The sequence below is a fragment of the Staurois parvus genome, unplaced genomic scaffold, assembly GCF_062004578.1.
Source record: "Staurois parvus isolate SC_StPar_1 unplaced genomic scaffold, SC_StPar_1.0 ptg002360l, whole genome shotgun sequence".
In the NCBI taxonomy this organism is placed as follows: Eukaryota; Metazoa; Chordata; class Amphibia; order Anura; family Ranidae; genus Staurois; species Staurois parvus.
In genome coordinates this window covers 829181-847555 of record NW_028320156.1, presented here as the reverse complement: position 1 = coordinate 847555, position 18375 = coordinate 829181, and the positions used below count along the sequence as shown (strand labels likewise).

The 18375-nt window shown below is 46.7% G+C and overlaps 1 protein-coding gene across 4 annotated transcripts in view; it reads right to left on the bottom strand.

The window, feature by feature from the left end:
* TRIM9 (tripartite motif containing 9) overlaps positions 1–13137 on the bottom strand; it is a 174717-nt gene extending 161580 nt beyond the window's left edge. For 2 of the 4 annotated variants that reach the window (XM_089665814.1, XM_089665817.1), the window contains exon 1: positions 12162–13137. In XM_089665814.1, the coding sequence (XP_089521940.1) occupies positions 12162–12992 (831 nt within the window). In that variant the 5' untranslated portion in view covers positions 12993–13137. The remainder of the gene's footprint in view (positions 1–12161) is intronic. The other 2 variants (XM_089665816.1, XM_089665815.1) reach the window with 2 other exon arrangements.
* Positions 13138–18375: the final 5238 nt, after the last annotated feature.

Genomic DNA, 18375 nt, shown 5'->3' with positions numbered 1-18375 from the left:
TCTAGTTCCCTGGTCTCCTCCTCCCATGCCCGCCTCCAGGACTTCTCCAGGGTGTCACCCATCCTCTGGAACTCCCTGCCCCAACCCATCAGATTATCACCTACTCTCCTCTCCTTTAGGCGCACCCTGAAAACCCATCTCTTCAGGGAAGCCTACCCCACCCCCTGCTAACTTGCCGACCTCCTCCACTCTTCCTACCGCTCCATCCCCCACAGCTATCTCCTCCTGTGCCACCACTCCCTCCCTCCTAGATTGTAAGCTCGAAAGAGCAGGGCCCTTGATCCCCTCATGTTTTGCATTGTATTGGTATTGTTCTGTCACATGTTCTGTCCCCCTTTGTAATGTACAGCGCTGAGCGAACTATTGGCGCTTTATAAATACTGTATAATAATAATAATAATTACCTTAATAATAACAATTTAAATAGATTTATTCATCTGAAACAATAACATTCCAGCATATGTGATTTGCTTAAACATCCATGTTTGTTACCTAATTTGGCTAAACAAAATCTATATATTTTAAGAACCTTAGACTGTCAGCCCCTTCCTCCTCACACTTAGTTTCACTTTCTTCTTGTGCAGATCTATTCCACTCCAAACAATCAGAAAAATATTGTTTCTATTCTATTCACTGAACTTCTTGCACCTTAGCCCTGAAGGGGTTGATTCTGTATTCATAGGTTTGTAGAAGTTAGGATGAAGGTCTTTTTCTTAACTCTGTTCATGTTATAACATTTTTGCTGTGAAGAAGAGGCATGTGATCTCCGCTGAGTCAAATTCAGTTTTGAGAACTGCAAAAGTAAACCAACATCTGTGATAATATCTTGTAGGCAGAGAAACTGCCCAATAATCTTACAAAAACCTCTGGAAGAGCATGACATTGTGAATGGATTCATGGAATTTATTTACCAAAACAATTAAACATATACAGTCTTATTCTTCATAATTAAAAAACGAATCTTTATTTCATGATGGAATAACCTTTGGATGGTAATATATTTTCCTCAAAAAGCATTTTATTCAAAAAAAATCCGATTTAAATAAAAAAAATCCGGTTTAAATTAAAAAAAATCCGATTTTTTTGATTTTTTTAAAAAAAATCATTGATTTTTATCTACCCTGCTTAGTAGTTTAAGAGATTAAGAAAGGGTGTATCTTGGAGATGTTGCGGAGGTGAAATCTACAAGATTTGGACAGTGATTGGATTTGAGGCTGAAAGGATAGATGGGAGTCCAGCATTACACCTTGTACCCTGGCATGAGGGGAGGGACTGATGGTTGCGTTATTGATCGTGATGGAGAAGTCATCAATTTACTTTTTAAAAAAAATCATTGATTTTTATCCACCCTGTCTTGCACAAATGGTCACCATTAGGTTTACAGTAACTAACAAAGAGCTCTATGGGGGGAGATATACGGTTCCTCCTTACATATCAGAACAGCCCTGTAAGTCGTTCAGCAGGCATAGAAAATCGTCTCACTGCTATAATAAAACCCAATGAACAAAAACTGAAAATGCAGCTTCATAAAAAACAAGAACAATAGATAATAAAACTATACACTAATAAAATATTGTGGTTGTAACAGAACGCACAGTCTACGCATCCTCAAATAGAAATATTTCTTTCTCTAAACAGAGAAAAATAGATTCATTAGCTGGACTACAAGATCTGATCATTGATCTCACTGAGAATCCATACTGAACGCAGGGGGAGGGCAGTTTTCAATTATCACCTAGGAATGAATTTTCTTGGCGCCCCGGGGGGAGGGTGGATGGAACGGCTCAGTAATTTATTTTTTTTTGTAATGCGCCTATGTGTTATCTTTTATGGAGATCGTCACACATACACGGTTATTTGGAAAATGAGAGGAAGAGCCCGGGTATCTGATGCAGAATGGCAGAAGGGGAGTGATCGCTGCCTTGTGCCTCCCATGTGTAAATGTTCAAAATACGCTCAATGACTGGGTAGCCTTGCAGCCTTTAATGCGGAGAATCTCAGTGCAGATGATGGAGTGAGAGCGAGTCGGAGAGATGACTGATTATATAACGGCCTTCCCTGGTGTGAGATCTGTCTATTCCCTGGATGATGGCATGTGGAGGAGGGCCGTGTATGTGTCAGCCCCTGAACCACAGGGACAATGACATTCTGCTGTTGCTGCCAATAGGAATATACCAAATGACTTCGCTCACCCATGCAAATCCCAATGCAACAGCAGTGCAGAAGCTATGATTAAAGCTTGAGTCTACCTTTTTTGTGCATTCTATGTTAAAGCTCCAGGGTATTAAGTAAAGCCTTAACCTTTATAGCCTGCTAAATGAACACCCCTGAACTATAAAATCCCTGCATTGTTCCCCTGAGCCTAATAATCCCGAAATTTCAATCCACTAAACCTGTGGTCTCCAAACTGTGGCTCAGGGGCCAGATGCATCCCTTAGCTTGCCTTTATCTGGCTCTTGAGGCACTATTCCCCCCATTGACACCAACAGTGGGGAATCATTCCTTCCACTGAAACCAACAATTGAGCACCATTCCTCCCACTGATACCAGCAATGAGGCACTATTCCTCAGACTGATACCAACAATGGGGCACTAGTCCTCCAACTGATACCAACAATGGGGCACTAGTCAGCCCACTGATACCAACAATGGGAAGCTATTCCTCCCACTGACAACAGCAATGGGGCGCTATTCTTCCCACTGACATCAACCATGGGGTACTATTCCTCCGACTGATACCAAAAATGGGTCACTAGTCCTCCGACTGATACCAACGGTGGGGCGCTATTCCTCCCACTGACAGCATCCATGGGGTACTATTCCTCCGACTGATACCAACAATGGGAAGCTATTCCTCCCACTGACACCAGCAATGAGGCACTATTCTTCCCACTGATATCAGCAATGGGGCACTAGTCCTCGGACTGATACCAACAAAGTGTTGCTAAACCCCAAACCCTGCATTCACTATATCCGGTCTCCTTGGACCCTGCATTCACTATATCCGGTCTCCCTGGACCCTGCATTCACTATATCCGGTCTCCCCGGACCCTGCATTCACTATATCCGGTCTCCCCGGACCCTGCATTCACTATATCTAGTCTCCCGGACCCTGCATTCACTATATCTGGTCTCCCCGGACCCTGCATTCACTATATCTGGTCTCCCCGGACCCTGCATTCACTATATCTGGTCTCCCCGGACCCTGCATTCACTATATCTGGTCTCCCCGGACCCTGCATTCACTATATCTGGTCTCCCCGGACCCTGCATTCACTATATCTGGTCTCCCTGGACCCTGCATTCACTATATCTGGTCTCCCTGGACCCTGCATTCACTATATCTGGTCTCCCCGGACCCTGAATTCACTAAATCCGGTTTCCCCGGACCCTGCATTCACTATATCCGGTCTCCCCGGACCCTGCATTCACTATATCTGGTCTCCCACAATACACAGAAATGCAATTATATTAGTAAATATAAACTGCTGAATACCTTTTCTCATCAGCAGTTAGAGCAGTCTTGTGACTTCTATCAGTGTCCAGCAGAGCACTGATTAAAGCTTATAGCTTTATATCTCCATTTCCGCCACCCCCCTCTGCCAATCCCTCCACTGGCTTCCGATTGCGCAACGGATCAAATTTAAAATCCTAACACTGACGTACAAAGCTGATTGGCCCTGTGCTGATCACGTGCACTCTCCCAAGAAAAAAAAACTCTCTAGCAATACACACTAAACTGAGCATGTGCATGTGGCTACGGTTCAGTCTGTCTTATCAGGATATAAGATGTGGACATATGAACAAGAGCAGGGGCAGACAAAAGAGGATCAAACGGCCTTTTTACACCATGTGGAGGATTAACCCCTTAGGTTCCACAGTGAGTATAACAAGCATGCTTTACTGCATATACAGACTGATTTCACTGTTGTGGGTTTAGTAACACTTTAAGCAAGTGAAAAACTAAAAGCGGAACTAAACCCTCCAACCATTTACAGCCAAGGAAGCTTCCAACTTAGCCTCTATTTGATCTGCGCATGTGATCAGTTATGACACCACCTATTTGATGGTTTGACAGTTCAGCTGAGAGCACAAGAAACTGTGACATTGATAAATCACGACATGCCTTGAATATAATTGTTTTGGAAAACTGTTAAGTAAAGGTGGAACTAAACCCTCCTATCCTTTTCTGCCAAGGAAGCTGCCATCTTGGCCTCTGTTTGATCTGCAACTGCCATGGTGCTGCACATGTGATCACGTACGACACCAGCCTTTAGATGGTTTGACAGTTTAGTTGAGATCACCAGCAAATGTGACAGCATTTCCGGCATGGCAGGAATGTAACTGTTCTTTGAAACCATTAAATTGATGGATTTAGTTTCGCTTTAAAGCCCAACTCCAGCTAAAAGTTTTTTGACCTTTTAAAAAAAAAAGGTTTTATTCCATGAAGAAAAGCTGACTGTTGTAAGCACCCTCATTACACGGTTTGCCCCAAGCTCTGTAACTGTCACATTTGTTGGACAGGAAATGAAAAATAACAAATCTACTGGTAGGTTATATCAACAGGTAATCAAACTGGTACATGGGAAATCAGAAAAACAAATATAGCTGTGCTGATGCCATTGACAGACATTAACATGTCATTTTTTATGCTCACCAGAGTTCCACCCAAACAGAACCCCCACCTGCCCTTTGAGGTCTACAGCTAGCATTAGCATGTGACAATCCATGATGGTTTCATCCGCACTCCCCAAGGAAAAAAGAATCAATGAAGGTATGTCTGATTCTCTCACCATTCTCTAACCTTCCTTTTATTACATATCTATTGCTTGATGCTGCGCTCCAACATGAAAAATTCATACAGAGACCTCCTGACACCTCAACAATCCCGGAGTTCTCATCAAGACTTGCCGAATTCCTCCAGCTAACAGTATCCTCGTCTAATGTGTCCCTGCTCATCAACTCCTCCGTACAACCTTCATTATGATGTGTCAATAACAAACAGGTTCATGGTATTTCAACATTAGATACATTAAAAAACATATAAAAAAACAAAGTACTGAGAGCAATAAGCAGGTGGCCATTGTGCTGGACATGGTTGTTGCCTGGCTGGCTCTGGCTTCAACACGTTCTGCCCCAACGGCCGTAGAGCAATAAGCAGTTGGCTATTGTGCTGGACATGGTTGTTGCCTAGCTGGCTCTGGCTTCAACACCTTCTGCCCCAACAGCCTTAGAGCAATAAGCAGTTGGCTATTGTGCTGGACATGGTTGTTGCCTGGCTGGCTCTGGCTTCAACACCTTCTGCCCCACAGGCCGTAGAGCAATAAGCAGTCGGCTATTGTGCTGGACATGGTTGTTGCCTGGCTGGCTCTGGCTTCAACACCTTCTGCCCCACAGGCCGTAGAGCAATAAGCAGTTGGCCATTTTGCTGGACATGGTTGTTGCCTAGCTGGCTGTGGCTTCAACACCTTCTTCCCCAACAGCCGTAGAGCAATAAGCAGTTGGCTATTGTGCTGGACATGGTTATTGCCTGGCTCGCTCTGGGTTCAACACCTTCTGCCCCACAGGCCGTAGAGCAACAAGCAGTTGGCCATTGTGCTGGACATGGTTGTTGCCTAGCTGGCTCTGGCTTCAACACCTTCTGCCCCAACGGCCCTAGAGCAAGAAGCAGTTGGCCATTGTGCTGGACATGGTTATTGCCTGGCTCACTCTGGGTTCAACACCTTCTGCCCCACAGGCCGTAGAGCAATAAGCAGTTGACCATTGTGCTGGACATGGTTGTTGCCTGGCTCACTCTGGGTTCAACACATTCTGCCCCACAAGTATGCGGCCAGTAAAGTCAGAACTCACAATCTATGTACTTGTTCCTGATCAATAACTCAGAAGCTATTGATGGCATTGGATTTGCATGACAACCACGCAACTAGCTTTTTACCCAGGAAAGCCCATGGGTGGCCACTGTAAAAAATCCTGTTGATGGTGGCTCGCTGCTTTAGAAATCATGACAGCTTCAAATTCCTCTTACGCTGGCCACACACAGTGCAATCATACCATACAATAAAAGTCTGAGTTGAATGATATCAAAAACAAAAATATATTTCAATCAGCATTGAGGAAACGGATTGACCTGATTGCAGTTAGTTGTAAAATCTGCTTAGGCCTAAACAAACAAAAATCCAACTTAGGCTGGTCATACACTAGTAGATTTTCGAAGGAACGTTCCCCCAAATGTTCTTCAGTACGTTCAATGACTTGAAAGTACTCTAAAAAAATTTGCTTTTAACATTCAATATAGGAATTAATGAACTTTCCCAGATAAAAACAACCTTTCTGTTATAAATGTGTTTCTTCGAGGAAAATTTTCTGTCCTGCTCGTTCAAATTCTCTTGTCACTGCGGTCAAAGAGGAACATCAATTTGACCCCTCTAATGATTATAAATTTGGAATGCAAAAATGGAGAAACCTCCAAAAATAGGGAGTTTTAAGGCACTGTACAAAAGAACAAAACAAGAATAAACTATAAAATACTTGTATTTATTAGCATCCGTTAAAACAGTGGGCCAACAAATGATTATAAATTCGAAGACACATTCTTCAAATGAAAATTTTCAAATGAAATTCTACTAATGTATTGCCAGTTTTACATTATATGATCAAACCTTTGTGGACACCTGACAATGTGTAGCTGGCCTCCCTTTGTGGATATAATAGTCTCCACTCTTCTAAGAAGGCTTTCCACATACTTTTGGAGTGTGTCTAGAGGAATCTGTGCCCATCCAGCAAAAAAAGAGCATTTGTGAAGTCAGGTAGGGATGTTGTATTAGAAGACTCCAGAGAGATATCATTCCCCCGGTACAAATCATTAGTAATACCTCATCTGGAATATGCAGTTCAGTTTTGGGCACCAATTCACAAAAAGAACATTGGGGAACTGGAGAAAGTGCAGAGAAGGGCAACCAAACTGATAAGAGGCATGGAGGAGATCAGCTATGAGGAAAGATTAGAGGAACTGAATTCATTCTCTCTTGAGAAGAGGAGATTAAGGGGGGATATGATCACCATGTATAATACATAAGGGGGGGATATGATCTCCATGTATAATACATAAGGGGGGGATATGATCTCCATGTATAATACATAAGGGGGGGATATGATCTCCGTGTATAATACATAAGGGGGGATATGATCTCCATGTATAATACATAAGGGGGGATATGATTTCCATGTATAATACATAAGGGGGGATATGATCTCCATGTATAATACATAAGGGGGGGATATGATCTCCATGTATAATACATAAGGGGGATATGATCTCCATGTATAATACATAAGGGGAGGATATGATAACCATGTATAATACATAAGGGGGGATATGATCTCCATGTATAATACATAAGGGGGGATATGATCACCATGTATAATACATAAGGGGGGGATATGATCTCCATGTATAATACATAAGGGGGGATATGATCTCCATGTATAATACATAAGGGGGAATATGATCTCCATGTATAATACATAAGGGGGATATGATCACCATGTATAATACATAAGGGGGGGATATGATCTCCATGTATAATACATAAGGGGGGATATGATCTCCATGTATATTACATAAGGGGGGATATGATCTCCATGTATAATACATAAGGGGGATATGATCACCATGTATAATACATAAGGGGGGATATGATCACCATGTATAATACATAAGGGGGGGATATGATCTCCATGTATAATACATAAGGGGGGGATATGATCTCCATGTATAATACATAAGGGGGATATGATCTCCATGTATAATACATAAGGGGAGGATATGATCACCATGTATAATACATAAGGGGGGATATGATCTCCATGTATAATACATAAGGGGGGATATGATCTCCATGTATAATACATAAGGGGGATATGATCACCATGTATAATACATAAGGGGGATATGATCACCATGTATAATACATAAGGGGGATATGATCTCCATGTATAATACATAAGGGGGGATATGATCTCCATGTATAATACATAAGGGGGGATATGATCACCATGTATAATACATAAGGGGGGATATGATCTCCATGTATAATACATAAGGGGGATATGATCTCCATGTATAATACATAAGGGGGGATATGATCTCCATGTATAATACATAAGGGGGGATATGATCTCCATGTATAATACATAAGGGGGGGGGTATGATCACCATGTATGCTACATAAGGAGGGATATGATCACCATGTATAATACATAAGGGGGGGGACATGATCAACATGTATAATACATAAGGGGGGATATGATCTCCATGTATAATACATAAGGGGGGGATATGATCACCATGTATAATACATAAGGGGGGATATGATCTCCATGTATAATACATAAGGGGGGATATGATCTCCATGTATAATACATAAGGGGGGATATGATCACCATGTATAATACATAAGGGGGGATATGATCTCCATGTATAATACATAAGGGGGGATATGATCACCATGTATAATACATAAGGGGGGATATGATCTCCATGTATAATACATAAGGGGGGGATATGATCTCCATGTATAATACATAAGGGGGATATGATCTCCATGTATAATACATAAGGGGAGGATATGATCACTATGTATAATACATAAGGGGGATATGATCACCATGTATAATACATAAGGGGGGGATATGATCACTATGTATAATACATAAGGGGAGGATATGATCACTATGTATAATACATAAGGGGGGGATATGATCTCCATGTATAATACATAAGGGGGGATATGATCTCCATGTATAATACATAAGGGGGATATGATCTCCATGTATAATACATAAGGGGGGATATGATCTCCATGTATAATACATAAGGGGGGATATGATCTCCATGTATAATACATAAGGGGGGATATGATCACCATGCATAATACATAAGGGGGGATATGATCTCCATGTATAATACGTAAGGGGGGATGTGATCTCCATATATAATACATAAGGGGGGATATGTTCTCCATGTATAATTCATAAGGGGGGATATGATCTCCATGTATAAATACATCAGTGGTTCATATAGTGAACTTGGTGTAGAGCTATTCACCATGAGGTCATCACAGAGGACAAGGGGGGCTCTTTATTTCTGGATGAAAAGAAATGTAATCTCCAAACACGGAAAGGTTTCTTCACAGTGAGAGCTGTGAAAATGTGGAATAGACTCCCTCAAGAGTTGGTTGTGGCCAGCTCAGTGGATTGCTTCAAAAGTCCTGGATTCTTTCCTAGATACACAGAATATAACTGGATATAACATTTATAGGTAAAGTTGATCCAGGGAATATCCGATTGCCTCTCAGGGTATCAGGAAGGAATTTTTTTCCCTGCAGGAGCAAATTGGATCGTGCTTTGCTGGGTTTTTTTTTGCCTTCCTCTGGATGAACTGTGGGTGTAGGATTATAACTTTTTTTTTTCTATGGTTGAACTGAATGGACTTTTGTCTTTTTTCAGCCAGACTAACTATGTAACTATGTAAGACCTGGCTAACATTTGATGTTGAGGTCAACAAGTCCACCACTCAACCTAACCACAACACCTTTGGGATGAACCGGAACACCACCAGATCTTTCCCCCCAATACCAGTTCTTGACTTTTTTTAGTCCTCATTTACAGATATAACACTCTTCTAGGAAGGCTTTCCACATAATTTTGCAGTGTTTCTGTGGAAATTTATCAGCCAAAAGAACGTTTGTGAGATCAAGTAGGGATGTTGGAGAAGACCTGGCTGGCAATTGGTGTTGAGGTCAACAAGGTCAGCACTCAACCCAACGCTTAGCACCTTTGGAACACCATCAGATTTTCTCCTCCAATGTTATTCCTTGACTCTTTAAGAAGAATGGGCACTGATTGTCACAGGTACCCTACAAAATCTTGTGGAAAGCCTTCCCCGAAGACTGTGGAGGCTATTCCAGCAGCAAAGGGAGGAAGGGAACAACTCCGTAGTAATGTCCATGGTTTTGTAATGGGATGTTCAACAAGTTTATCTAGGTGTCCAAAACGTATGGCCATGTGGTGCACATTGGCATTTATAGGGTACATTGGCAGTATGCCAGATCAATCACAATTCACAATCACTCACAGTGAAGACGCAACGTATTCCCAGGTACCACAAGTAACAATACACCGGTTATTTGTGAACTATTTACTCTGTCCCCACAGACAAGAAATGTCATTCAAGGGGGCACTATTCTGGCTCCATTGTGGCACCTGACACAGTAAGTCTACATTTGCATCACTTGGGGTAAAGTCTTTTAAATGGTGCATTTAATCCTCCGTCCACTTTGTGCCAAAACTTCACTCCCTTAAAGACAAAAAAAGGTACACAGGGGCGCCCTGTCCTGGCAATAAGTTGCCACCTGTATATTTGCACCACGTGGCCACCATATGGTGCCTCACAGCCACGTATTTCTAAAATATCCCTCACTCACCTTGTGCAGCTTCAACACCATAAAGCAGAAGAACTATTATTAAAGGTACTCTATGCTGGCAATAGGGTGGTACCTGTCTATAAACTGGCACTGCACTGGCACCTGATAACATCTCACAGCAGATGAACACCTAATTTCACCAACATCCACGTTGTGCAACATCCACCATGGCCCTGAAGCCCAATACTTTGTGCAGGCAATAGGGTGGCTCCGGTCTATAACTTGGCACCACATTGACACCTGATAACATCTCACCCTCCTAGTGCTGGTCCCTGAAGACAAGAAACAGATTATTCACAAAGCTACCAATTCCTGAAATTAGGTGGCACCTATCAGAAAGCTGATAACATCTCACAACAGGTACAACCCAAGCTACGCCTTACCCACCATGTGAGACTTCCACATTGACCCTGAAGCTAAGCAACCGAATATTCAGAGTCCTACTCTTTCCTGCCACTGACGTTGGCACCATGCTGGCACCAAAGAACATCTCACAGCAGAGTAGTCCTAATATTACCCTCACCCACCGTGTGCAAATCCCAAAGGGACACTAAAACCAAGAATCAGATTATTCACAGTGATGCCCTTTCCTGCCATTGATGGGCACATGTCCACCTGCCTGGCACCAGGCTAGCACCAAAGACATCTGACAGCAGGTGTAGTTCTAGATCTACCCCCTCGGGCACCTTGTGCATCTATAACGTCCCTGATACCAAGAAACACGCTAATCTCAATGGACGCCCTTCCTATTCCTTCCTTCCCAATGAAGGGCACAGTCTATACACTGGCACCAGATCACCCGCCACCCTCCCTGTGCATCCCCCACAATGACCCTGAGACCAAATGACAGATTATTCACTATGATGCGTGCAGTGTGGTGGCACCTCTCTATAATCTGGCACCAGACCAACCCATCCCCCCTCACCTGCCCTGTGCAGCCCCCCACCTCCCACACACCTTGTGCAGCTTCCCTATGCCCCCCCTCCACCCTTTCCATCTTCCCTATCCCCCTACCCCCTCATCTTGCGCATCCCCACCTCTGCTTCTACATGCTCCCCCACCTTGGCCCCTCCCCCTGTGCAGCTTCCACATGCCCCCTAATCTTGTCACCCCCCCTTACCTTGTGCAGCTTCCACCCCCCCTTGGCCCCTCCCCCTGTACAGCTTCCACCCCCCCTTGGCCCCTCCCCCTGTACAGCTTCCACCCCCCCTCACCTTGGCCCCTCCCCCTGTACAGCTTCCACTTCCATCTTATTACCTTGTGCAGCTTCCACATGCCCTCCCCCACCTTGGCCCCTCCCCCTATCCCCCCCTCTTGTGCAGCTTCCACATGCCCCCCACCTCAATTTGCCCCCCTATACCTTGTGCAGCTTCAATATGCCCCCCCTCACCTTGTGCAGCTTCCACATGGCCCCTCCCCTTGTCCCCCCTCACCTTGTACAGCTTCCACATAGCTCCTCCCCTTGTGCAGCTTTCACATGGCTCCTCCCCTTGTGCAGCTTCCACATGGCCCCTCCCCTTGTCCAGCTTCCACATGGCCCCTCCCCTTATCCCCCCTCACCTTGTGCAGCTTCCACATGGCCCCTCCCCTCCCCTTGTGCAGCTTCCACATGGCCCCTCCCCTCCCCTTGTGCAGCTTCCACATGGCCCCTCCCCTTGCCCCCCACCCCCCCCTCACCTTGTGCAGCTTCCACATGGCCCCCAGCGCCTTGACCTCGTGGCTGTGGTGCCGGCCCTCCTCCAGGCACTGGTAGCACACGGGGGTCTTGCACTGCACGCAGTACATGGAGTGGTTCTCCAGCTCGTGGTCGGTGCAGGTGGAGATCTTCCTGGGGCTGAGCCTGCGGCTGACGCGGCCCTGGGCGGGGGGGAGCAGGCGGTGTTTGGCCAGCGGTCCCCGGGGCGGGTGGCAGCGGAGGCGGCACGGCTCGCAGTAGAAGACGTCGCATTGCTCGCACATGACGGTGGCCTCCTTCGGGCTCTTCTCGCACAGCTGGCACCGGAGGGCGGCCGCCTTGCTCTGCTGGTAGCGCTCGATGACTCCCTCCAGGACCCGGTTCTTGGCGAAGCCGCGGAGCCCCCGCTCGTCCAGCAGGAGGGAGCGGTGACACTGCGGGCAGGTCAGGCACTGGTGGCGGGGAGGGGGGAGGAGGGCTCCGGATGAGTGGTGGTGGGGCAGGTGCGGGGCCGGCATGGCCGGGGGGAAGACCCGCACCCCGTTGGGGGATTTCTGGCACGGGGTGGTCGGGGCGCTGGCGAAGCCCCCGTACGAGCCGTAGCCGCTGTCCGCCTCGCTGTACAGGCTCATCTTATCCAGGTCCAGGTAGTCGTAGTCCGACGACGACAGCCCCGAGGCCCGCCGGCTCTGCGGGGACTCCGAGTCCGGGGTGTGCACCAGGATGTTCCGGGCACAGGCCAGGCAGAGGCTGTGGGAGCACGGCAGCAGGATGGGCTCTCGGTAGAACGAGCCGCACACCGGGCACTTCAACTCTTCCTCCATCTCTTCCATAGAGACACTGACGCCCGACAGCGCCGCACTCCGCACTACACTGCGGCCGCCGGGGGCGCGCCTCCGCACACACCCCGATCTTCATTGGACGACACACGCACGGCCTGGGCGATCATTGGTCAAGGAAAGAAGGGGCGGGGAGAGGAAAGATGCTCCCAGCATCAGCACCAGGAGAGCCTCCACCGACATTACATTCTCTATGCTACACTGCGGGCACGGGAGGCGGGGACACCGACACACCCAGCACATCATTGGGCGCCACACGCACGGCCTGGGCGCTCATTGCTCAGCGGCAAAGGGGGCGGAGTAAGAAAGGATGCTCCCAGCATCAGCACCAGCCGGAGAACTTCCACCGGCTATAGGTTCTTACCGCTACACTGCGTGGACACCGACATACCCCGCACATCATTGGACGCCCAACAAACAGCCTGTGCTCTCATTGGTCAGAAACAAAGAGGTGAGGGAAAAAGAAGGATGCACAAGTAGAGCCTCTACCCGCTATAGATCCTCTCCGCTACACTGCAGGGGGCGGGGCGTCAGACACACCCCGCACTTCATTGGGCATCTCACACACGGCCTGGGTGCTCATTGGTCAGGAACAAAGAGGGGCAGGGAAAGGAAGGATGTTCCAAGGATCAACAACAGGAGAGCCTCTACCCGCTATAGATCCTCTCCGCTACACTGCAGGGGGCGGGGCATCAGACACACCTCGCACTTCATTGGGCATCTCATACACAGCCTGGGTGCTCATTGGTCAGAGACAAAGATAGGCAGGAGAAGGCGAGGAAGCATGCTCCAGGAGAGCCTCCACCGAATACAGATCGTCACTGCTTACCACGGCACCGGCTATTGATTTAGGGCCCAATATCGTGTGCGTTGTAGGGGCCCGTTCACACCAGAATGAAATGAAAAATGGACAGATGACACCATTGCCTTTAGGGCTGGTTCACACCACAAGAACGACTTCCACGTCTGTTCCGGATGCGATTTTTAATGCGTTTCCAGATGCTTTTTTTCTGTCTATATTCCTGTTTTTTCACTGGTGCCTTTAGGTGTGTTCAGGTGCCTCTTTGATGAGTTTTACCACGTCTCAGTACAGCCCAGTGCAGGAAAAATGCATTATTTTCTACTTTTTCCTTTTGTTCTGGAAATGGAACTCCCTGGAAGGCTAGGATCACATCTAGGTGGCTGTACGGGCCACAGTTTGCGCAGGCATGACATCCCATTTATTTGAAAGGACCACCATGCCCTGTGACACCCAGGAACGAAGTCCCTGCACTGCTTTGGAAATCATGGCCTGCACAAGAACCGAGGTTCCCAGTGAGGGTGCGATTTCCAGTGCGTGCGGCGTGCCATTAAAGTGTTACTAAACCCAGGACTCTGCATTCACTATATCTGGTCTCCCCGGACCCGGCATTCACTATATCCGGTCTCCCCGGACCCTGCATTCACTATATCTGGTCTCCCCGGACCCGGCATTCACTATATCCGGTCTCCCCGGACCCTGCATTCACTATATCTGCTCTCCCCGGACCCTGCATTCCCTATATCTGCTCTCCCCGGACCCTGCATTCCCTATATCTGCTCTCCCCGGACCCTGCATTCACTATATCCGGTCTCCCCGGACCCTGCATTCCCTATATCTGCTGTCCCCGGACCCTGCATTCACTATATCTGGTCTCCCCAGACCCTGCATTCACTATATCCGATCTCCCCGGACCCCGCATTCACTATATCCGATCTCCCCGGACCCCGCATTCACTATATCCGGTCTCCCCGGACCCCGCATTCACTATATCCGGTCTCCCCGGACCCCGCATTCACTATATCCGGTCTCCACGTACCCCGCATTCACTATATCCGGTCTCCCCGGACCCCGCATTCACTATATCTGGTCTCCCAGGACCCTGCATTCACTATATCTGGTCTCCCCGGACCCTGCATTCACTATATCTGGTCTCCCCGGACCCCGCATTCACTATATCTGGTCTCCCCGGACCCTGCATTCACTATATCTGGTCTCCCCTGACCCTGCAGTGACAATATCTGGTCTCCCAAGACCCTGCATTCACTATATCCGGTCTCCCCGGACCCTGCATTCACTATATCTGGTCTCCCAAGACCCTGCATTCACTATATCTAGTCTCCCCGGACCCTGCATTCACTATATCTAGTCTCCCCGGACTGTGCATTCACTATATCTGGTCTCGCCGGACCCTGCATTCACTATATCTGGTCTCCCACAGTACACAGGACATGGAAATGCAATTATTTTAGTAAATATAAAATGCTAAATACCTTTTCTCATCAGCAGTTAGAGCAGTCTTGTGACTTCATCAGAGCACTGGTTAAAGCTTGTAGGAGGAGTTTTCATTCTGCTTTAGGAAGATGCAGGACCCCTGACTTCTGTCTGGGCAGTGCTGATTGGCCCTGTGCTGATCACATGTACTTTCCTAAGAAAAAAAAAAACTCTAGCAATACACACTAAACTGAGCATGGGTATGTGGCTACGGTTCAGTCTGTCTTATCAGGAGATAAGAAGTGGACATATGAACAAGAGGAAGGGCAGAGAAAAGAAGATCAAACGGCCTTTTTACACAATGCAGAGGATTAACCCCTTAGGTCCCACAGTGAGTATAACAAGCTCGCTTTACTGCATATACAGATTGATTGTACTGTTGTGGGTTTAGTAACACTTTAAGATTAATGGCACCTGCCCACAGGTCCCACATTTCGCTGTGTGGGAGGTTGCAACCGCCGGAATTTGTGGGGGCCCCGCAGAAGCACCACCCGCACAAGTGTGAACCTAGCCGAACTGACCACACTGGTGTGAACTATGCTGTTGGAAACCATATAACCTACTTTCCATGCATTTTTTATGCAGAAATAAACATCCTGGACTGGCCCTCACACGCACTTGAATGCGTTTTGCAATGCGTTGCACTGTGTTTTTGCATGCATTACTTTGCATAAAAAAAATGTGCTCACTACTTGGCACAAAAATGCAGCCTACTCTTCTTTTTTTAAATTCATTTACCCGCAATGCATTGGTGTGAACTACACCCATTGAGAAACATTCAGGTCCCATTGACACCTGCATGTTCCAGGAAAGCATGCAGAATCGCATGTTTCTGCGCACATTCCCAGAAAAAAAACTCACCTAAATGCACACTGCGCTTTATTCTTAATGGCACCCCTAACGCAGCTAGTCTTTAACCAGTTCAGCTCTAGAAAAAATGTTTTTTCGTATACTGTACATGTAAAAAGTTCAATTTTTGGCAATAAAGTTACTAAAACCCCCAGATCATTATATGTTTTCTGAAAGCAGAGGCCCTGTAGAATAAAAAGTTGATATTTGCACATTTTTATGTCACATAATGAATATGACGAAACAAAATTCTTCAATGAAGGAATGCATCCAAAATGAAATGAAAATTTCTGACATGCACATGTCTAAAGATATCCCTATTCTTCTAATATAATCCATAAACATTAACTAATTAAAGTGATTCTAAAGGTTCATTTTTTTTTTGTGGAAAATAACAAACATGTCTATACTTACCTGCTGTGTGTAGTGGTTTTGCACAGAGGAGCCTGGATCCTCCTCTTCTGGGGTCCCCCATCGGCTCTCCTGGCTCCTCCCTCCTGTTGGGTGCCCCCACAGCAAGCACCTTGCTATGGGGACACCTGCTGCTCCATGTGTCCATTCACACAGGGAGCTGTGACTTGGCCCCGCCCCTCTCTCCTCACTGGCTGAAAGGCTGTCATTCACATAGCTGGATTGCGATGAGGCTCAGGTAAGTATTGAGGGGGCTGGGGGCACTGCTGCACACAGAAAGGTTTTTTACCTTCATGCATTTTAAGAAAAAATAACAAGCATGTCTATACTTACCTGCTCTGTGTAGTGGTTTTGCACAGAGCAGCCCAGATCCTCCTCTTCTCAGGTTCCTCGCCAGCGCTGCTGGCCCTTCCCTCCTGTCAGGTGCTCCCCACAGCAAGCAGCTTGTGATGGGAGCACCTGCTGCTCCGTGTGTCCATTCACACACGGAGCCATGGCTCAGCCCCGCCCCCCTCTCCTTATTGGCTCACTGACTGTGATTGACAGCAGTGGGAGCCAATGACTCCTGCTTCTGTCTCAGCCAATGAGGAGAGGGAGTTTTGGGATAGCCTCCAATGTACATCGCTGGATCGAGAAAGGGCTTAGGTGAGTATTGGGGGGGGGGGGGCTGGGAGGTATGCTGTACAGAGAAGGTTTTTTTACTTTCATTCGTAGAATGCATGGAGGTAAAAAGCCTTGAGCTTTTAGAGCCATTTTAACAGCCCTGTAATCTATTTTTCATGAAAGTTTATTACTGTGGTTTTTTGCTCCCTTGTAACATCCTATGTGAGCTCCTGAACCTCTCCTTTTCCTCTCACTTCCATTTATTTGGAATGAGCAGTCAGGGCTGCTATTAGAAATCATGGGGCCCCATACATCCAACCTGACAGGGTCCCGCCAAACCACGGGGCCCCATACAGCTCACCTGACAAGCCCTCCCCCCCATTCCCCCCAAAAAACACAGTTTACTAGGCTTCAATTATGAATGAACACAGTGATTGATTGGTACCAATCACTCATTGTGTTCATTCAGGAAAGGAATGGGCTGGTAAATGTGACATATTTACCAGACCCTTCCCCCACTCTCCATCCTGAAGGATCCTATTGTATGCAGCTGATGGGAATGAAAGGAAAGAAGCCAAAAAATAAAAAAAAAAGCCAGAAACATTACAGGGGTGGGGCAGCAGGGGGAAATTTATGGTGTACAGGGAAGGTGATGGGTGCACCAGGGTGGGCCAATTACTGGAACTGTTTCCCTGTATGGTCCTCCCTGCAGCAGCTGAGAGCTAGCTTATTCCCTCTCCCTGGCTTTCAGCTGCTACAGAGAGAGCCATACAAGGGATCGGTTCCAGTAATTGCCCCCCCCCCCCGCCGTGCTGATCACTCTCCCTATGCTTATCCAATTCACCCAGCTGCCTGGGCCCCTCTGCTGGCCTGGGCCCCATACAGGAGGACTGGTGGCACCCCCTTATCCACAGCCCTGTGAGCAGTGCACGTTATTTGCAGCCAAGTACACTGCTCTATGCACACTACATATCCCATAGTCCATCTCAGGAACGAGCAAGAGAGGGTGGCTACATTCCTATGTACAGTGACACCATAGAGAGAATGTAGTCACCTTCTAACAGGAAGAAAAATCACAGCAGCAAACAAAAGGAATTTTGAGATTTGGAGAAATCTGAGATTAAAAGTAGGGATTTTTAGTCAATGATATATATTGGATTTTTTTTTTCTCTTCTAACATCCAATCACACGCAGGAGAGTTTAAAAAAATAAACCAGCTTC